This window comes from Plecotus auritus, assembly GCF_963455305.1.
Source record: "Plecotus auritus genome assembly, chromosome: 4".
Taxonomy (NCBI): Eukaryota; Metazoa; Chordata; class Mammalia; order Chiroptera; family Vespertilionidae; genus Plecotus; species Plecotus auritus.
The window spans coordinates 64,775,676-64,798,830 of record NC_137775.1 but is presented as its reverse complement, the minus strand read 5'-3'; the positions used below and the strand labels follow the sequence as shown (position 1 = coordinate 64,798,830).

The 23,155-nt window shown below is 41.5% G+C and overlaps 1 protein-coding gene across 1 annotated transcript in view; it reads left to right on the top strand.

Annotated features, from left to right (window-relative positions):
• MEI4 (meiotic double-stranded break formation protein 4) overlaps positions 1-23,155 on the top strand; it is a gene marked incomplete at both ends in the record, with an annotated part of 182,831 nt that overhangs the window by 36,876 nt on the left and 122,800 nt on the right. The window contains one exon of the mRNA XM_080664558.1: positions 2,485-2,730. Coding sequence (XP_080520684.1) covers positions 2,485-2,730 — 246 coding nt within the window. The remainder of the gene's footprint in view (positions 1-2,484; positions 2,731-23,155) is intronic.

Below are 23,155 nucleotides of genomic sequence, written 5' to 3'. Positions count from 1 at the left end.
CTATACAATGGGATAAAGACAGTCTTTTTAATAAATGGTGTTGAGAAAACTGAACATATGCATGCCAAAGAATGAAAGTGGATCATTTTCTTAAACCCTATACAAGAATAAACTAAAAATGGATTTAATATGTAAACGTAAGACCTGAAACCATAAAACTCCTAGAATAATACATAGGTAGTAAAAATTTTAACATCGATCAGTAATAAATCAGTTTTTGGATGTGTCTCCTCAGGGAAGGGAAACAAAATACCAAATGGAACTGTATCAAATTAAAGAGTTTTGCACAATGAAGAAACCATTAGTGACGAAAAGACAACCTGTTGAGTGGAAGAAGACATTAGGAAATGATACATTCAATAAGGAGTTAATATCCAAAATATATGAGGAACTCATACTACTTAACATAAAAAATAATAAATTAAAAAATAGCAGAAGACCTGAATAGACATTTCTCCAACGAGGACATACAGATGGCCAATAGATGCTCAACATTACTAATCATCAGGGAAATGCAAATTTAAACCACAATGAGATATCACCTCACACCTGCCAGAATTGCTATCATCAATAAATAAACAAAAACAAATACCAAGTGTTGGTGAGGATGTGGAGAAAAGGGAACACTTGTGCACTGTTGGTGGGATTGCAAATTGTTGCAGCCATTATGGAAAACAGTATGGAAGTTACTCAAAAATACTATAAAACTGGAACTACCATGTCTTAGCAATTCTGGGTATTTACTTGAAGATTTCCAAAATACTAATTCAAAAAGACATATGCTCCCCTATGTTCATTACAGCATTACTTACAATAGCCAAGATATAGAAGCAACCTAAGTGTCCTTCGATAAACAAGTGGACAAAGAAGACATGGTACATATATACAATGGAATAGTAGACAAAAAAAAAAAAAAAATGAAATCTTGACATTTGCGACTACATGGATGGACCTACAGGGTATTTTGCTAAGTGAAATAAGCCAGACAGAGAAAGACAAATACCATGTGATTTCACTGATATGTGGAATCTAAAAAATAAAGTAAATGAACAAAGAAGATAGAAACAAAATCATAGCTACAGAGAACATTTTGATGGGGAGCTAAGGGGATGGGTGAAAAAGGGGAAGGGATTAAGATGTACAGATTGCCAGTTATAAAAACAGTCACAGGGTTGCAAAGTACAGCATAGATAATATCATTTACATATATAAAAAGCTAGTGACCGTAACAACTGGAATGACCAGTCACTTGACACCCACTGCGGCCAGTGAACCAGCCCGATCTGGGGGTAGGGCCAGCTGTCCAACCTCCCGCTGCCCCTCCCCCCAGCCAGCCCTGCCCCTGATCAGCCTCTCCCACCTCCTGTAGCCCCTCCTCCTGGCCGGCCCTGCCCCTGATGGGCCCCCACCACACTGATTGGCTCACAGCCCCTCCCCCCACCTGGCCACTCCCCTGATTGCCCCCTACCCCAATAGGGGGCGGGGCCAGCCAACCTCCTGCAGCCCCTCCCCCCTCCGGCCCCACCCCAGATCGGCCCCCTCACTCTGATCAGGGACAGGGCTGGCTGGCCAACCACCCATGGCCCCTCCCCCAGGCTGCTGGCCCTCGATTGGCCCCCCTACCCCATTTGGGGGTGGGGCCAGTTGGCCCACCACCCACAGCCCTTTCCTATGGCTGGCCCTACCCCCAATTAGCCCCCACCACCCAGAAGGGCCCAAGGCCCCTCCTCCTAGCCAGCTCCACCCCTGATCAGCCCCCCCCAACACCAATCAGGGTTGGGGCTGGCCATCCAACGTCCCACTGTCTCCTCCTCCTGACAGTCCCAGCCCCAATCTGCCCCGATTGTGGCCAGGCCGGCCAGACCCCACCCATGCATGATTTCGTGCACTGGGCCTCTAGTCAATATTATAATAGCTATGCATGGTGTCAGACAAGTACTAGACTCATCTGGGTGATCATTTTGTAAGTTATATAAATTCTAATCACTATGTTGTACACCTGGAACTACTATAATATTGTTTGTCAACTGTAATTGAAAACTAAAAAAGTTATAAATATGTATCAGTTCTATCCCTGACTTACTGAATTAGAATTTGGGGAAATGGGACCACGTGTGTGTGTGTGTGTGTGTGTGTGTGTGTGTGTGTGTGTGTGATATATATATCCCTCTGAGATTCTGATGTATGCCATTTGTTAGATATCACTAAGTGAATTAATGTGTTTTCCATCCCAAGAATTTGTCAAATTGTCTGAGCCTATTGCTTTTAATATTAATAAACTTAATATGCATGTGTATAGATTTTTCTTCTGCATATTTTTCATAATGCTTTCAGTTCCTGAGAAATTTTTTTCTGTTACTTGGTGTCAACTGGTATTATAAACTTATTAATTAGTGTTACTCTGTAAAATCAATTTTGAGTGAATGAAATGCAGTGCAAAAGTTAAAAGGCACTTGTATAATTTTTTTTCTTATTTCCCCATAGGTACAGAAGCCAGGACGGATCATCAAGTATGGTATCTGAGAACTGCAAAGCTGGCTCTGGCCTTGGCAATTATCCGCTCAAAACCAGCAGACAGGAGCAGCAGAGAATACACAGAGCACCTTGCAAGGGTAGTGTCTGGGCAGGAGTCGGAGTGGAGATCTAAAGTTGAAGCCTTGGAAGCTGAAGTTCTGCAGTTGCGTCAAAAACTTCTTCTGAGCAGGATTTGCTCCGGATTGTTTAAGGGTGGTGAGTATGAAATTACCTTTTGTTAATATAGCCATCTGTTTTATTTCAGTTTCACAATTATTTAGAAATTGTTTAGTTTACTGAAACTAGACTTCTTTTTGGCCTGTAAAGATTTTTTACTTCTAGCCATTTATTAAAACTTTATTGTTACTTCCTAATGAATGGGCTACATTAAGCAGTGGAATGAATTTAGAGAATGAAAATAGATATGAAGGCAACAATGTTTTAAGGCTTACAGATAAATTAATTTTAAAATCACATTGTTCAAACTTATTGGTATATGTATTTTATGCTCCTTTGATATTACATATTATTTGTGTATTTTATGTCGCTTTTATATTAAATAATTCATCTAGCAATCATATATCAAGTACCAGCTGTGGACCAGGCATGCAGTGGGTAATGAGGACCCAAAACCTATAAGAGGAGTTGGTATCCTTACCACTAGGTTCCTACTATTCAGCAGGAAAATAGATCTATAAATAATTAACCCAGTTGTGATAAATGGGATAATAGAGGTTCTAACCAAGTGCAGAGGGGAAGCTATTCATTCTTCCTGGTTTCTAGAAGGTCTCCCAGGTCTGGCTACTAGTCATGAGATGGTCCTGAGGCAGTAGCAGGAACAAAAGCAGAGCAGTGGAAGACACTGTCCCATTCAGGATACTGCCAGCTACACTTCACAGTGACCAAACACCATCAGGTAGTGATGTAATGGGGGAGAACTACGCTTGTAGGATAAAAGGTTGTGTTCAGATTTGTCTGAGTATAATCTGACCCTGAATATACAGGGATTACCTAGAAGGAAGGTGGAAGTATGTTTCTAAAATTCAAAGGGGATGAGAGGGAAGAGAGGTGAATTGGGACCAGGATCAGAAGAGCCTTGAATATCAGCCTAGAGACTATTTTACTGTATGTCCTATAAGTAAGTCGACCATACAAATTATGATCTTGGTAGGACTCTTATGAGAGAGAAAGCAAGGGACTACTAATAATTATACGAGGGCAACAGGCAAAAACTAGGACTCACTTGAACAAACTAAAACATGTGGTCACCCCCTTCATCAGGAGCCATGGAACTCCTTTGATGCAGAGGGTTGACCCTAATATTGGGATTGGGAAACATAATTCTGGTGATTGAAAAACAAAACAAAAAAAGTAAATTAGATCATGTTACTCCTTTGTGGAAAACCCTTCTCTGTATCCAGTCCACTTCATGTTATATACAGACTTGTGGCCATTGCTGGGGATGCTGTGGGTGACTTCACCTATATTCACCTCTCCCACCTTCTCTAATACACCCCCCTTGTCAACTCTGTGCAGCCACCAGGGCCTCCTGCCAGCCCTCAGAAGCTCTTCTTGCCTTGGCCTTTGTTATGCTCTTCTCTGTGACTCTCTTTGTGGCTGGCCTCTTCCCTTCCTAGAGGTCTGATTCTAAATGACACCCCCCCAAGTGTGTACTCTATATACACAGTAACCCCCCGCAATTATTCTTTTAAGCAAACACCCCCTATGCACTATTTATTTGTTTACTTAGTTGCTGCCATAGTCTGTTTATTTAGGCTCTCCTGATCGAGAGCCTAAATTCACTGAGAAGTGTAGGTCTTCTTTTTAAAAATATATATTTTTATTGATTTCAGAGAGGAAGGGGGATGGAGAGAGATAGAAACATCAATGATGAGAGAGAATCATTGATCGGCTGCCTCTTGCACGCCCCCCCACTGGGACTGAACCTGCAACCTGGGCATGTGCCCTGACTGGGAATTGAACTTGACTGGTTCATAGGTTGACGCTCAGCCACTGAGCCACACCAGTCGGGCATGTGTAGGTCTTTAATTTGATAAGCATGCTCTACTAAATGCCCACCCCAAAGCCTAACACACAGAAGTTGCTCAATAAATATTTGTCAGATGGAAGTGGAGCATAGAGGATGTTTTGACTGTAGCCGTGATTGGAGGCACGGAGACAAGTTTTAAAGGTATTTACCAAAGCCACCATGAAGAATGATGAGTTGTACTAGATCTATGATAGTGAGAACTAAAGGAAGTCAGACAAATGGGAATGATTTCAGAGTAGACACTTCAGACATTTGTGAATGATTTCAGAGAGTGGTTAAGGGAGATGGAGGCATTTAGGGTAATTGAGGTTTCCAATCCTGATATTGAATTGATTGTGACACGTTGAGTCCAGGTAGTGAACACAGAAATAAGTTTGTAGAATAAAAGGTTGAGTGCAGATTTGTCTGAGTGTAACCTGACCCTGATCATATGGGAATTATCTGGAAGGAAGGTGCAAGCTTGGCCCTAAAATTCAAAGGGCATGCACGGGCTGGAAATAGAGACACAAACTTAAGATTCATATACATTAAGCAATAGTTAAAGGTATAGCTGTAGATGAGACTCATGGGGAGAACAGAGCTGGGGGGGACTGTGGGTTCCAACATTCCAGGGGTTGGCAGAGGAAAAGGACCCATGGAAAAGAACGTGACTGTCACATTAGGAGTACGCAAGTGTAGTGCACACATGATTGCTACGGGTAATAGGTACTCACTAACTTTAGTTTGGGACATTGTCAGGAAAACTCACTATTCTAATATCCAGATGTTAATAAATAGTGTTATGTGATTTATAGCCACATTTTATTCTTTCTAGAGTCTTTCTAGGTAATGGTACCCAGTGAATGCCAAACAATCACTTTTCTCAATTTTCTCTGTAAAGTTATGATTGACACAAAGCACACATATGAAATTTTTCAGTAATCTTAAAGTGTGACTGTCATAAACATCCGTGATATCATAACTGCTGTGGTCTATTTATAACCCTGACATAGTGACATGTATTTTTTGTTTGGAATAAGAGTGTCCCTAACATTGAGAGCCCGGGTGATAACTTGTTCCTACACTGAAAACTTTCACTTACAATGCCTGTGAGAGAAATTTTTAAATATCATATAATTAAAATCAATTTTACTCAGCAGGAGTTGCAGGTAAAGCGTTTTATAGCAGATGTTTGGAAGTAATCTATCTCTCCATCTGTTAGCTTAAACTTGAAAAATAAGTAATAAATGGATTGATTCAGATAAATAGAGTTATTCTTTATATATATATACACACACACACACACACACACACACACACACACATATATATATATATATATATATATATATATATATAATTGATTTTTACAGAGAGGAAGGGAAAGGGATAGAGAGTTAGAAACATCAATGAGAGAGAAACATTGATCAGCTGCCTCCTGCACAACCCCCACCGGGGATGTGCCCGCAACCAAGGCACATGCCCTTGGCTGGAATCGAACCTGGGACCCTTGAGTCTGCAGGCCGATGCTCTATCCACTGAGCAAAACCAGCCAGGGCTAAATAGAGTTACTCTTAAAGGGGAAAGAAAAAAACCTTAAGGGGGTAAAGTAGATTGATAGGAAAATAAAGGAGGAACACAGATGTTACTTCAAGATGTATAATTTGAAAGGCTGACACACCTTGCCGTAAGAAAACTTCGTACCTAAAAATCAAAACGATGTTATAGATGTATTTATATTATTAATATTTCTTTCTGGAACTTTCAGGGTTGCTTACATAGGCAACTCTTCTGGAGTGTTTAGACAGCATGCCCTCAATAAATGTTGAAATGAATACTTGACAGAAAGAGGGGCTGAGGAACTTAATTTACAGTATTAACTACCCATTGAAGCAACTGAGAAACCCAGAATGAAATAAAGCAGAGCTGAAATGTCCAAGTAAACAAATAAGGAAGTATGATATAATTTTTAAAGTATTTTAGGAACTCAGCTATTTAATTTCTTTTTCTACAGCTTCTTGAAGAGAAATACATTTTTAAATATTATTTATTAAGGGACTAAACTATACATAGAAGGGATAAATAGAACTTGCTGAGAATTATGCCACATTTTTATTTTACTTAAATGTTCCTTAGTAGTGGGAAGAAAGAAGAAAAGAAGGAAGGAGAAAGGGAGGGAGAGAGAAAGGGAGGGAGGAAGGCAGGAAGGGAGGAAGGATCAAAGGAGCACAGATAGCAGTAACATTCCTCAGAACCCTTGTGGTGATGCATGGCAGACATGGTAAGTTGTCTACTAGCATATCTAGCTTTTTTCTTCCTTACTAAAGAACTCCCAGTTTTCTTTTGGCAGAAGTGTGCTCCTGCCCAGTGAGTTAACCCATGAACACCTTCGACTTGTTTTGCCACTATTGTTCTAAGGTTGGGCAACAGCCATTGAAAGGTAAAAAGCAGTCTTATGAGCTTTTTTCTTAATTTTAATTATTTTATTTTATTGATTTTAAAGAGAGGAAGGGAGAGAGAGAAAGAGAAAGAGAGAGACAGGGAGACAGAAACTTTGATCAACTGCCTCGTGCGTGCCTCCTACCTGGGAATAAGCCCACAACTTGGGCATGAGCTCTAACTGGGAATCGAACCAGCAACCTTGTGGGTGCACAGGATAATTCCCAACTAACTGAGCCTAAAACAGCCAGGGTAGTTTTATGAGCTTTTGATGAATATTTGTTTCTTTGGTTAAAAAGACTGAGGTTCCTGAAAGAGAGCGATTAATATATTTTTTTTTATCCTCAGTCATCCTTTTTCCTGTATGAGGCACTGCCACATGAAGACATGATGCCTGGAACTGTGGTAGCCATTTTGCAACTGGAGGCAATATTGAAAACTAGAGGCCCAGTGCATGAAATTGTCCCTCAGCCCGGCCTTCATCCTCTTGCAATCTGGGACCACTGGCTCCTAAATGCTTGCCTGCCTGCCTGCCTGATCACCCCTAACCACTCTGCTTGCCTGCCTCATTGCCCCTAACCACTCGTCTGCCTGCCTGATCACCCCTAACCCCTCTTCCTGCCAGGTCACCCCTAACCCCTCTGCCTGCCTGACCACCTCTAACTACTCTGCCTGCCTGCCTGATGCCCCTAACTGCTTGCCTGCCTGATCACCCCTAACCCCTCTGCCTGCCTGCCTGATCACCCCTAACCACTCGCCTAGCTTCCTGATTGCCCCTAACTGCTTGCCTGCCTGCCTGATTGCCCTTAACCACTCTGCCTGCCTGATCGCCTCTAACTACTCTGCCTGCCTGATTGCCCCTAACCACTTTGCCTGCCTGCCTGATCACCCCTAACTGCCTCTGCCTTGTCCCTTGCCACCGCGGCTTCGTCTAGAAGGACTTCTAGAATGATGTCTGGAAGGTCATTTGGCTGTCCAGTCTAATTAGCATATTATGCTTTTATTATTATAGATTAATGCTAATATGCTAAGGATGGTGAAGTAGTAGGATAAGAAGAACCTGGGTCCTTCTCGATGTTGCTGAGAGGTCAAAGCAACTTTATAAGGCTTACTTTATAAGGAATTTTTAGAAAGGTCAACAATGGTTTAAGCCATTGTTATCCATGTATTCCCTTCCTTGTATCTGAGCACATCCTAATTTATAGAGCAGGAGGGTAGGGGGGAAGGGGGGTCATGAATAAGTTAGAGCAACACTAATTTTTCTCCCAAGAATCTTCTTGATCTACAGTGGAGAAAATTAAAGAGAAAAACTATGTTCTTTAATCTATTACAGTTTCTTAAAGATGACTTCATGATGTTGGCAACCATTTCATCTAGGCTGAGTAGGTGGGTGTGTGAGACCCAGAGCATAGAGATAGGCCAGGGATGTGTTCGTGACTATTCTTCAGTGTTGACTAGGGATTGAAGGTGCAGGGTGTCAGGAGCAGTGCCTTGTTGAGTGAGTGTGTGTGTGTGTGTGTGTGTGTGTGTGTGTGTGTGTGTGTGTGTGTCTGTGTCTGTCTGTCTGTCAGAGGGGCGGGGGGAGGCAGGCAAGGGGAATCTGGAGTTTGCTATTATACTTGTATAGTAATTTGGCATTCACAGGAGGGAAGTAGATGGATGAAGTGTCAGGTGTGTGCTTTTCCCCTTACAATGTTATGTACTCAGTGTGTCTTTAGAAATGATAGATAGGCTACTGGAGGAGTAACTGGCTAGAGTAAAGAGAAAGTACGAGAAATTCAAATTAAATTAAGTCACTGCTTTATTTGTGAAGCTCATTGAATACAGAGTGTGTGTGGAGGTTGTGTGCAGAGCAGTACAATTAGTTTAGGATGAATTTAGCTCATCTAAGATTAGGGTCCTGTGAAACAACCCATCCAACCAGATAGCTGAAAACGCTTAGGGTTGTTCATCCCCTCCCTTGCTGTCCCCTTTGAGTGCTTTATATCCTAAAGACTGAGTCCTCAGTGTCCCATTGCTTTCCCTAGACCCAGCTTCTTGGCTTATGTGAGTTTGCATTTATGAAAAGGTTTACTGGTGTTGACCAAGGGTCAGAACAGTGGCTGGATTTAACAGCTGCCCATGGGCACCTCATCAGACCCAGCATGGACCTTGTCTTTCTCTCCTGATGGTTACTTTTCTGGTCCAGGCCACTCAGCCTCTGCCCCATCTCTTTGTTCTCACCTTGTCCCAGATCATGTACTGGGGAGATATGGCAAATAATTGCCTTAACAGCTCAGCATTTATATGTTGGAGCACTCACAGTTTTACAGATGCTGAAAGAGCATGGAAAATGAATGCATAAGCATTTCCTTCTTAGTTTTCACATAGGTCTTCTAATATAAATTGTCAAATATAATGATAGACATTTACTTAAAATTGCAGTTGATTTAAAACACACATGCATAATGTACATAAACATCCGAGAATGTGCCCTTAATTTAATATTGGTTCTAATGAAAGGCTCCCAAATAAAATAGAAACAGGCTTGTAGATTCATAGAACAGACTGATGGTTGCCAAAGGGGAGAGGCAGTGGGTGAAAAAGGTGAAATGAAAAAAAAATAAAAGAAAGAAAAGAAAAAGGTGGAGTGATTAAAAAGTACAAATTGGCAGTTACAAAATAGTCATGGGGATGTAAAATACAGTATAGGGAGTATAGTCAGTAACATTGTAATAATTATTTATGGTGCCAGGTATGCTTGAAATATTGGGGAGAAAATCTTTGTAAAGTATATGATTATCTAACCACTGTGAAGTACACCTGAAACTAGTCCTATCTAATAAAAGAGTAATATGCAAATTGACCATACCTCCGCTACACCCACAAGCCATGCCCACCAGCCAATTAACCCAACCAAGATGGCTGTGGCCACGGAGCGAGCAGGAGGCTTGGGTTTCCCCAGTAATGGAGGAAGCCAAGCTTTCCACACACCCTGGCCGGCCTAGGCCTCCACACAAAGCTACAAAGTTTCAATTATAGAAGATAAATAAATAAATCCCAACAAAAATGGCTGTGGCCACGGAGCAAGCAGAAGGCTTGGCTCCGCTCAAGGCTACAAAGTTTAAATTATAGAAGATAAATAAATCCCAGATACCAGGGCCTCCGCTTGGGTTGCTGGGGGGCGTGGCCAGCCTGCAAACCACCATAGGCCCCTCACCCAGGCCACCCCACACCCCAAGGAAACCTCCACCCTGATCCGGGACACCCTTCAGGGCAAACCAGCTGGCCCCCACCCATGCACCAGGCCTCTATCCTATCTAATAAAAGAGTAATATGCAGATTGACCATCACTCCAACACACAAGATGGCTGCCCCCATGTGGACACAAGATGGCCACCACAAGATGGCCAGCAGGGGAGGGAATTTGGGGGCGACCGGGCCTGCAGGGAAGGGCAGTTCGGGGTGATCAGGCCTGCAGGGGAGAGCAGTTGGGGGGGACCAGGCCTGCAGGGGAGGGCAGTTGGGGTGACCAGGCCTGCAGGGGAGGGCAGTTAGGGGCAATCAGGCTGGCAGTGAAGCAGTTAGGCATCAATCGGGCTGGGAGGGGAGTGGTTAGGGGGTGATCAGGCTGGCAGGCAGAAGCAGTTAAGGGCAATCAGGAAGGCAGGCAGGCGAGCAGTTGGGAGCGAGCAGTCCTGGATTGTGAGAGGGGTCCCAGATTAGAGAGGGTGCAGGCTGGGCTGAGGGACACCCTCTCCCCCCATGCACAAATTTCATACACTGGGCCTCTAGTACAAAATAATATTGAATGTCAACTGTAATTGAAACTAAAATTAAAAAAAGGAAAAGCTCTAAAATAATTTAAATTACATAGGTAATTATACATTAGATATGTTTTATTCATTATATAAAACTAGAGGCCTGGTGCATGAAATTCATGCACGAGGGCTGGGGGTGGGTGTCCCTCAGCCCAACCTGTACCCTCTCCAATTTGGGACCCCTCTCACAATCCAGGACTGCTGGCTCCCAACTGCTTGCCTGCCTGCCTGCCTGCCTGCCTGATTGCCCCTAACCGCTTCTGCCTGCCAGCCTGATCACCCCCTAACCACTCCCCTACCAGCTTGATCGACACCTAACTGCTCCCCTGCCAGCCCGATTGCCCCTAACTGCCCTCCCCTGCAGGCCTGGTCACCCCAACTGCCCTCTTCTGCTGCCAGGTCACCCCTAACTGCCCTTCCCTGCAGGCCTGATTGCCCTCAACTGCCCTTTCTTGCAGGCCTGGTCCCTCCCAACTGTCCTCCCCTGCTGGCCTGATTGCCCACAACTGCCCTCCCCTGCTGGCCATCTTGTGGTGGCCATCTTGTGTCCACAGGGGGGCAGCCATCTTTGACCACATGGAGGCGGCCATCTTGTGTGTTGGAGTGATGGTCAATTTGCATATTACTCTTTTATTAGATAGGATATTCTTTTGAAATTAGAGATCATCAATATACAAAGAAATTAAAGTTAAAAAATCTCAGAATATTTTTAAAAGGATTTAATAGTGACAAGGCAATAATTTAGAAATGTAAACATTGTGGTTATTATAACAAGAGCTGACTCTGGTAAGGAGTGGTGTGTGGAGATAGAGCATAAGAAGGGCCAGACAAGCACCGGAGTAGGTGCTGGGCCCAGAGGAATCCAGGAGCTTCTAGGCTGGGCCTAGGTGAGGACAAGCACGCATCTCGCGGTATACCGTGTTCCAGTGGGAATCATCAGTCCTCCCAATCTCTTCCTTGTGCCAGGCTCTGAATCTCACTGCATGGTACAGCCAACTTCCTTGCCTGGCTGGGTTCCAGGAAAGTATGTATTTTGAATGCCTGCGTAACCCCCTTGGAGGGTTTGACTTTACTTTCTGTGTATCTCTGGATTCTCTCTCCTTCCCTCCATCCTTACTTTCTTTCCTCTTCCCTTCCTAATAAGCACCCATGTGTCCCATGATAGAGGATTCAGGATATGTCTGTGCAGTTATATGAGACAGCCCCTGCTCCACCCTTTTTTTGTTTTGTTTTCTGGGAAACCATCCTTTTTGTTATATTGATCTCAAGTAATTTAAAAAACATCTTGTAAGGAAATTTTTGGATAGGAAATGCAATATGCTGTATACCAGAAATCAGTAGAAAACCTTACATTCTGATTAAACTATGCTATTATACCAATCCTTATGGAGTAACATAACTAAAAACTAAATATACTGCTATAAATTAATGCTAGCATGCTATAGACAATAAAACAAAACGCATTTACTCATAAAGTTTTTTATCCTGCACTTGGATCTGTGAACACACATACTTGCATTATATTCTGGGTTGTACTGAGAGCTAAACTATCTAACCTGATGTAAAGTGAATTTGAATGAATTCCTAAATGGAATATAGAGACAAGGCACATTTATCAGTAACAGTGGTACAAAACCGGCAGTGCTGGGGAGTGAACCTCTGTGGAGGGAGATCCGATGTGTGGGACCCATCAGGGTTCTTCTGTGGCTTGTGAGATAGCACTCATTACAAGGACAGGCATTTTCTTACACTGCAGGTAAATGGTGGCCTTGTCAGTTGAATCTCCTGTTTTGGAAACATGTGGATTTTAAAATTTAAATTGCTCATAAGCATTTCTTAGAGTTAGTGAGGCAATGAAACACATCAGAGAGTGCCTCCGCTGTGGGACATGTGTGCTGTGCAGGAGACACACAGGTGGTGAGCTGCTCTCAACCACCGGGCAAACCCATTGTTTCCACAACATCAATTACTGTATGGTAAGCATATGATAATTTTTCTTGTTTTTGGTCTCTCACATTTCTCTTAGAGTCAAATATTGCCTGTGTGTCTCTAATACATTTAGACTATGTCTGCCAAGTTTTGTGCTTTGAAATAAACAAGAAAAAGATTGTTTCCAGAGAAAGCTGGTTCGTATGCTTTCAAAATCCTAGCTCTAAAAATTCCTCATTACTCTTTTAATTAATAAGTCACATGAAGAACAGACAGGGTTGCTTTTGTGCCCTCCCTCAGTGCTTGATTCAGTGCGATCTTACACAGGGTAGTTCTTCAAAGATATTTCTCAGCTTGATATTCAAATTACCATCTCCGATTAGGCTTGTAAATATTTATAGTGTAAATAACTTTCACGAGCTCAAGCGGGATTGTCTATGTAAAATGTACCAGTAATGTAATACACACATTTTACATCAGTTTGATGTAGCCACTTGCTGAAAAAGTAAGTGGTAACTATTTAAAAATGCTTCCTATCCTATGTACTATTGCAGAATTTTGGCATCTTTCCCTCCTTCCATTGTTATTCTAATAACAGATACCTTTCCTCCTGGAATTTAGTATAATTTGTTCATTATTTCTGGTAAAATAATATTTTTGATAGAATGACCTTATTCTTTGACCCTTTCATAACAAATTCGATGGCACTTTGCATATTTTAATACCTAATGTTGCTAATAATTGTGCCTTTAATAACTGAAGTTATTTCTGTGTATTTTGTAAAGTGTTTATCCTCATCTGATTATTTTTTATCCTGTGAGCTGCAAGGCGTCTCATCATATCTGTAATTTCCAAGCAGCAGTCAATCCAAAGTAGGACAAGTCCATGCTGGTGGGCTGCTTTGTGTGGCTGCGCAGCTCTCTGATGCCTGAGGAGCTGGGTCCAGAGAAGCACGGGCCTCTGAAACTTCTCTTAAATAAGTGCCTTGTCCATGCACAGACGTCTGCGGAGGTGAGCACAGTGATGACAAACTTAGCTGCTCACTTGCTTTTTAACAAAAAATGTGGCTATATGTGAATCTTTTGTACCTGTGTGAAAAAGAGAAGTACCATTCATCAAATTTGCAACTTAAAATTAAGTGTATTTTTACATTTAAGCCACTTTCTGAAAGGCTTTGCCTCTGCAGTGTTGGTAGACACAGGCTAAGCTCCTGGCAGTGGCCTTGATGCTGTCTGTGCGTCAGAATCACTGGGAAGCTATTAAAAATCCTGACGCCTAAACTGCACCCCAGACCAATTGTGTCAGAATCATAGGAGGTTGGGCGGAGGCATCGGTATTTTTTTCATAATCCCTAGGTTATTCTAAAATACAGCTAGGATTGAGGAACATTGGTTAGAGGTAGACTTTTGTTTTCTACTAGAGGCCCAGTGCATGAAAATCGTGCACTCGGGGTGGGAGGTGGGGGAGGGTCCCTCAGCTAGGCCTGTGCCCTCTTGCAAGTCTGGGAGCCCTTGGGGGATGTCCGACTGATGGCTTAGGCCTGCCCCTCTCCCCTCCCCGACCCCCTGGGGAGCAGGCCTAAGCCATCAGTCAGACATCCTTAACACCGCTGCACTTGCCAATTGTGAGCCCAGCTCAGGGCTTCTGGCTGAGTAGCACTCCCCCTGTGGAAGTGCACTGACCACCAGGGGGCAGCTCCTGCCATGAGTGTCTGCCCCCTGGTGGTCAGTGCACATCATAGAAACCGGTCATTCTGCCATTTGGTTGATATGCATATTAGCCTTTTATTATATAGGATGTTCAACTCAAATGCCTTTATTAACAGCTTTATTACTAATCCCACTTAGTTTTAATCTCCTATTTTATTGGATTAATCTATCAGAGTATTTAGTACACTGTAGTTATTTATTGGAAAGTAGAAAACAATAATTGGCCCTTTTGTGGGGGTACATCTGACTGTAGATTTAGTCTACACTAATTTATTTCAGTCTGAAATTTGGGATCATGGATGACACTGTGGGAAGGGAGGGTGGGTGTGTGGGCAGCTGTGGGGAGGGCTGTGCAGTTGTCCATGTGCATGTTTGGATGTGCTGGCAGCACAGCTGGTTTGGAATTTGGTCTTTGGTGGATCTCAGGCTCCTTTGTGTGAATAGTTAACAACTATAAAATGAAAACTGGCACTTTTTCCAACCTCCTTTTTCATTCTGTAAGGATAAATAATAGTAGTAGACAGCTTCTTCCAGCCTCCAAAGCAATATCTGAATGCATTCTCATTTTAAAAATTAGGGAATACTTGCATTTCTGCTCTTCTTTCAGTTATTTTTAATAATATTTTTATTGACTTTAGAGAAGAAAGAGAGAGAGAGAGAGAGAGAGAGAGAGAGAGAGAGAGAGAGAAAGAGAAACATCGATTGGTTGCCTCCCACATGTGCCCCGACTGGGGTTTGAACCCGCAACCTGGGTATATGCCCAGACCAGGAATCAAACCTGCCACCTCTTAATGTATGGGACAATGCTCCAACCAACTGAGTCACACGGGCCAGGGCTCTTGTGTCAGTTTTATTTGTTTGTTATAGTATATAGCTTAGTGATTAATTTGTAGCATGCTTTTCAAATGCATCTTTTTATGTTATTGCTCTACTTACTATACTATTCAGGGTCCTTGAGTTATTCAGCAGCCCATGATAAGTGAAAATGCCTCTTTAGAAAGAAGCCAGTATCATTCCTCCCTTTCATTTACATGTTGCAGGTGGTTTCCCATATTAGATGGCTATGAAATCTTATTGGCAATACTTTGGTATATTTTTAAGAAATCCTATATCAATTGATGTAGAGACATTCTCTATTGCATGGTTTATAAGTAAGTCTTTAATTTAGAGGGTACTTAACATATATACACACACAACTACTAGTGCTTTAGTTAAAATTACACTAAAACCATTGTTGCAACATGATCTTAATTCATGGATTCTGATTTTAATTCTGTTGACTATCAAGAATTCTCAGCTATTAAAATTACTTAGTATATTAGCTTTTAGGTAATTCTGTAGTAAATTCTTTTCCCTCCAACTAACTAAAATTTCCTATATTTAATGGAGATTAGTAGACACTCAGGTTTTATGGCATGAATATTATGAACCTGTATGTTTACCAGAAGACAACTTGGAAACTGTAAATAAACATGATGTGATTGTAACATCCATTATGACAGCATGTTTGAATGAGGAAAAGGATAATGCCCAGAGCACCATGCTCAATATAAAACATTTTTCTACACTGATGAGTGGTCATCATCAAGGTCTAGCATCCAGGAGTTGTTCAGTGATTAATTTAAGAATGAACATGCATAAACGAATGAAGAAAGAACCAACAAAGGGAGAGGAAGTATTATTGAGAGGGGAAAGGGTTGCTGAGGACATATTTTGGACATAGATTTTTTATTGGAAAGAGCATGGATTTTGGAGTTAAATGAATCTGGGCTGAATCTCAGACCTACCCATATTTGCTAAGCCTTTTTCTTTACATCCCAGGAGAATCACTGTGCTCCTCTGTAAAGTAAGGATAAAGTGGAGGAGGAGGAGGAAGAGGAGGAGGCTAACAGGCAGTGGTGAGGTTTAATGGGGAATACCTGGCACCGAGCTTCCTGACACATAGATAAAAATAAATAAATAAAGATTAGTTGCCTTCCTCCTTGGCCTTGATATTCTGATGGAAATTGTCATTGAACCTTGGGTTTTTGTTTTGTTTTTGATTAGTTCTATCTTGCAAAGTCCTGGGTCTAGCTGTTTTAGCAGCTTATACCGGTGGGAAAGGGAAGAATGAAGGTTTAAGGGTTTGTGTATTTTGCTTTCCAGTAGTAAAACTGAATGATTGGCATCACTGCCACATTCTCAGTTTTAGTCCAGTAACAAAAGTAGAAGGTCCTCAGTGTGTTGCAGGCCTGGCCATCTGAGTGGGAATTTAGCTGTCATCCTGTTTAATTACTTTGGGAGTTACATTAATGGAACTTGATTTTCATTCTCTACTCTGTTTCATAAAAAGTTCTAATCTAAATTCTAGTCTTTTGCTCTGATTTCCCAATTATATAATTTTCAGTGTTCTTATCCTTCCATAGAAAGCCCTATGATTTCTCTCTCTTCTATAAAACATCATTCTCCTATTTCAGGAGTTCCCTGTAGGTTATCTGCCACCCTTTTGCTTCTGCAATTTTCCTCACAATTAAGAGCATGTTTTAAACAGTGGATAGCTTTCTGTTGTCTAGGGACAGATTACATTCAAGTTCCTTCCCATTGTGAACCCAGACTTTCTTTTCAGTCCTGCATCCTACCCTACACACCTCTGTATTCCCTGTGTTCCAGCTACATCTTCTGCGAGCCATTTCCCATGCCTCTTGTCTCTTGTTCATGCTCTTTCCTGATATGAAAGACTCCCTAATGAAAGCTTTGTGAGCCCTTGACACTCATATTACATGAAATCTTTCCTGATTTTTCCTAGTTTGAATTAACTTCTTTGTACTCTTGGAGCATATCATCTGCACCTGTGCTTGACACTAATGCCTCTTGACCTATTGTAGAGCTACTTATTGGCCTTTTCCTTAGTTCTTTGATGATAGGAGGCCATACCTCATTTACCATTTGAGTCCTTTTAGCCCTTTTTGCAGTGCCTTTATATTGTAGCATTGCATACATATAAGCTCTGTGAAATCATCTATTCTGGCAAGGCAGAATCTATTTTGTTTGGCTTATTTTCTCTGAAAAATGTGTGCTCATTTTATTTTTTTAATGGTAAGAGATTATGCTGCTCTTTCTGGTCAAGTTTATTTAATTTCCTCAACCACTTATTTTTACAATGACTGATGGATGAATCAACTGTAATATTGAAGCTATGCTGTACTGCTTTATACTCAGCCTTGCAAGTTATGAAAACCAGAACCCCTGAGAAAGCACTTTATCTTCAGGAATGTAACAATAGTAAAATCAGTAGTAATGAGTTCTGCTTGGTTAGTAATAATGTGATTGCTTGCAGAAAATTGACTTTGAGTTCTCCCTCCCTAGAATATATTTTAATCATAATCCACATGTAATGACTGACTACTGAGCTCTCTCTGGCTACCCCTCTTTTGCGGAATTAAGAATATTTTTACTTCGTGTCCTTATGCTAGAGAGCAGACTCTACAGAATTAAGTATATGACTTTTGGCCATGGTCACAGTTTCTTACAGAGTTGTCATTGAGGCTTTATTGGCAGATAGAATATACTTAAAAGGAAAAAAAGAATGTTAGCTATGGAAATGCATGTGTCCCTAGACTGACATGTGAATGATTCTTGATCTTCATAACAAGCCTGTGATTAGTTCATATACTTAGGGTATCTGATGAACTATTATGTCATTCTTCAAATATTTTATTCCAGAGTGAAATGAAAGGCATTTAATGCTGGGATTCAAAATTGTCCAATTACAGTTTTTTTCTATTTTTGAATTGTCACTCAGTTTAGGAGTATTACCAATATTTTAAAATAGTCTTGTGAGCTTTTAAAGAAAAGAGTCATTTATGTTATCCCTTAGTGAAATAATCTTTTCACCTCTGAGACTGCATAACACTTTTCTTATAATGCTATTATAACATTTAGTGAAATTGCTGCACACCCACCTCGTGCCTGGCTCCATGCTAAGTGCTTAGGATACAGAGGTAAGACTGATGTGGTACCTTGTCTTTGGAGTTTAAGTCTCAGGCAGAAGACAGACAGCTAACAAACATAATAACAAGTTTTATGGGAGTCCTTTTCAGAGGAATTTGATCTCAGCTAGAAAGTCAGAAAAGGCCTTTCTGAGGAGGAACATTTAAATTCAAATCTGAAAATTGAATAGTACTTAGGATAGGTGGGTTTGAAAGGGGTAGGAGAATGTTCTAGATTTTAAAATTAGCACAGAAGTGTTGAGCTGTATATGTCTAAAGAAGTGATTTCCGCCCAAACCGGTTTGGCTCAGTGGATAGAGCGTCGGCCTGCGGACTCAAGGGTCCCAGGTTCAATTCCAGTCAAGGGCATGTACCGTGGTTGTGGGCACATACCCAGTAGGGAGTGTGCAGGAGGCAGCTGATCGATGTTTCTCTCTCATTGATGTTTCTAACTCTCTATCCCTCTCCCTTCCTCTCTGTAAAAAATCAATAAAATATATTAAAACAAACAAACAAACAAAAAGAAGTGATTTCCAACCTTGGTTGCATATTAACAGCCGTGGGCAAACTACGGCCCGCGGGCCGGATCCGGCCCGTTCGGCTGTTCTATCCGGCCCACAGAGCCGAAAGAGCGGAGGGTTCTCTTGCTCTCCCCTCCGCTCCTTTACTTTGAATTTATATTAGTTCACACAAACACTCCATCCATGCTTTTGTTCCGGCCCTCCGGTCCAGTTTAAGAACCCATTGTGGCCCTCGAGTCAAAAAGTTTGCCCACCCATGGTAGACCTTATTCTGAGAGAGACTGTGGATACTTGGAAAACCATTATTGAGGTATTTTCAGCAGGTGGGTGACATAAAATTTGTGATCCAGAAGGTCAGTGGGCTCCAGCATGAGACAGATTGGGGAGGGAGGAGGCTGAATGTACAGAGACCAGTTACGAGGCATCACAGTGAGCTGTGCAAGAGAGAGGCATAGCTTAGACAAGACTGGCATTAGGTGGGATGGTGAACAATGGTAAGAGTAAAAGTTAGTGTCTTAGTCTGTAAGGACTGTTATACCATAGACAGGGCAGCTTATAAACAACAAAATTGATTTCTCTTCGTTCTGGAGGCTGGGAAGTCTAGATCAAGGTGTCAGCAGATTCAGAGTCTGGTGAGGACCCCCTTCCTGGCCTATATATAGCACCTTCCCCCTGTGTCCTCACCTGGTGGAAGGGGTGAGGGAGCTGTCTGGGGCCTCTTTTGTGATGGTACTGACCCCATTCCTAAAGATTCCACCCTCATCACCTAATCATCTCCCAAAGGTGTTACCTCTTAATGTCATTACCTTGGGGGTGAGGATATCAACATATAAATTTTGGGGGAACATAAACACTCAGACTATAGCAGCAGCAAAAGGAAATAAAAACAATGATCATTAGGTAGAATGAAAATTCTCAGATAGCATCACATAAACCAAGTGAAGAGAATAATTTGAGAATGAGGAAATGGATGAGCTGAAAGGTCCAGCAAGGTAGGAATTGTTGACTGTCTATTAAATCAAGTGACCAGGAGTTCATTCATTTATTGTCAACTTTGCTGAGAGAAGTAGAATATATATGGAAAATCCATACACATGTAAAAGGCAGTACGTTTCATGACTATCCATGGAAAGGTAACTGTGGGTGTGGTTAGAAACTTTAAGGGAAGAGAGAGCATGTGAATGAGCTTTGAATGAGGCACTGAACTTCAGTAAGCCAGAGTGTATTCCTCACAAAGGGAAGCATATCCTGAGGTTGAGTGTGGGATGTTGTCCCAGAAGACAGGATTTTTTAAGGAAGTTTGGACTTTATTTTCCAATAATAAGGAGACATTAAAAGGTTATGAACTAAGACTGGGTGTTAATTCAGCAACAGGGTGCTGCATGTAAGAGAGGGGAAGACACTGAAGGCAGGAAAGCCCGGTAGGAGATGGTAGGTAGTCCACGCAAGAAATGACAAGAGCATGGACCAGGATCCTGGCAAGGGGAATGAAAAAGTTCCAAAGGTTCATTTTGAAACAAACAAAAAGTATGCAGCTTATTGAATAACTGAGGAGCTTTAGGGAGAGAAAAAAAAGAGTGCTCAAAAGGAGTTAAAAATATTGAAAATTGGCAAATTTTCTTTGTGTCCTTATGCTAGAGAACACAGTTTGAAGAAAACTTTTTGTTTAGCAGGGATAACAGTAATGCATGTATGTTATGTGTTGGTTTTGTTGACTCTGAGGCCAAACATATTTTGTATTTTGAGAGGGAAAGAGAAAACATATTTAAGGAACCAAGGTCTTATAATTTTGTTTGGTACCTGCAAAATCCATATTCTGACTGCTCTGGGAGTGACATCTCCATATGAAAAGGAGTGGTGATTTCTGAGCACAGCAGGGTATCGAGGATCCTGCAGCAGAGTGCCTTCACCTGAGTCAACAGAATTTATGAGGATTCCTGCACCATGGGGAGATAATAGGTAAATACATCAAGGCTCTGCAAGGCACAAGGAACATGACTGGTGTGTCTGATGGGGACACATTATTTTTAGTCACCAGGACTGAAGATTAAGGGGGATTTATGAATGTTTTGTGTATCCTTGATTCCAATAATTACAGGCTGTTGTTGTTCCTTGTGATTAAGCCCCTATAGGACTACGTGGTTATTTCCTTGAAGAAGCCTAACTTATTTGAAGATATATGTTTAGCAGTTACCTGGGGACAGAATGAACTGTTACTAATTCTGAAATTAGTAAGAAGGGACATTGGAAGGTAGTAATGCCCACTCTGGGCATAGATAAAATCATATTTTAAGTGCTACTAGAAAATAATTTTGCCTGAGTTTTTTAGTTTTTTCCCCCCTCTGTTTCATAGAAAACATTAATTTGTGATTATCACTAATTTTTTTATCTGAGTTTTGCACAGTAATTTTTTATAGCCTTTCAACAAAGCCTACATTCCATGGACTGGTTTTGATATGTCAGATTTAAATAAATAATAAATAGATAGATAGATAAAATCTTGAAACCAGAACTCATAGCCATGAGCTACTATATAAGACAGGCTTTTAAAAATGTTCTGGTCAGAGGAGGTCCTTATCCCTAGAAATGCAGCTGATCTTGGGATATCCCTGTAGTGTTCTGATTTATTTTTATCTGAACAGTGTATTAGCTAAACCAGTGGTCGGCAAACTGCGGTTCGCGAGCCACATGTGGCTCTTTGGCCCCTTGAGTGTGCTCTTCCACAAAATATCACGTGCAGGCGTGCATGTACAGTGTGATTGAAACTTCGTGGTCCATGCGCAGAAGTCAGTTTTCGGCTCTCAAAAGAAATGTCACTTGTACTGTTGATATTTGGCTCTGTTGACTAATGAGTTTGCCGACCACTGAGCTAGACCACTGGCTCCATATCAGGCAATTCAGTGGCCACATACAGGTCAAAACTGCAATTATAGATTTTACAAGTTGCAAGGTACCTAACAAGATGAATGTAATTTAGAGAGTGGAATGCAAAGGTTAAAAAATTGGAAGATGAATTAAAGTTAGAGACTTAATGTTCTTGTTCAGGTGTGGTATTGTGAACATATAGTTTAGGCAGAAAGTTAAAATAACAACAACACACACATATTTTTTCAGCATAATACAAGGATCTTCTAAAATAGCCCATATAATCAGTAAATACTTAAATGTATGATATTTACTCAGTACTGAGCTTGACTTTCAAGATTAGAAAAGAAGAAAAAAAGTTTACTTGCTGTTCATTATGATTTATGGTCTGGTTAGAGAGGCAAGATCTCCTGAGACAGACACAATGAAAATATTACATATGATCTATATAGTTTTGGTTTTAGTTATATTTATTCATGGTCATTCGTTGATTAGTTGATTCATTTCTTCAAAAACAAAAACACCCAATGATTTCTGGAGACCCAGTAGTAGAAGATAGAAGAAAAATAGAATTTATATTCCAATGGAGGAGACAGGTAATAACATGTAAACCAATAAGCAAGAAAAATTCTGAGAGTGTTAAAAGCTGTGAGGAAAGCAAATGCGGTTGAAGTGATGGAGTGCCTGGGAGTAGGACGGGGCCGCTTCTTTAGACAGGGTGGTCAGGGAGACCTCATTGAGAAGGAGGTGTGTGAGCCGACTCCTGCCTGGGCAGGGTCATCCATGTGGCCTCGAGGCAGCACCTAGCTGGCATCAGTGACCAGAAACAAGCCAGTGGCTACACAGCAGAGTGAGTGAGGTATAGAGGGCAGGAGATGAGGCCAGAGAGTGGACAAGAGTGTAGATTATGTAGGGCTGTTCTAGTGGGAATCCTTTGATGAGCATTAAGCAGGAGATTGAAACTTCTTGCTCTGGCTGCTGGGTGGAGAATGTAAGAGGGAGTAGGAGCAGGACTGCTGGGTAGGCATCCCAGGCTCTGGTCCCTAAGGGAAGCTGACTGGCTTAGGACAAGGCAGGAAGGACACAGCTAGAATAGATAAAGCTCCAGTTCTGCAGAATAGGACATAAACTGACAAAGGTGAGCCCTGAAAAGGAGTGGAAATCCAGCTGAACTTGGAAATATTAAGCATGAATTAAACATGAACCTGTAGGGAGGAAACAGACATTTCTGGGAGGTTTGAAGGTGTGATTGGAGATGGCGTGAATGGGACACAGCCCACTTCTCTGCTACCCAAAGAAAGCAGAACAGATAAGTCAATCTAGTAGTTCTCACACTAGAGTCACTTGGGAAGCTTTAAAAAATATTGATATTTGAGGCCCA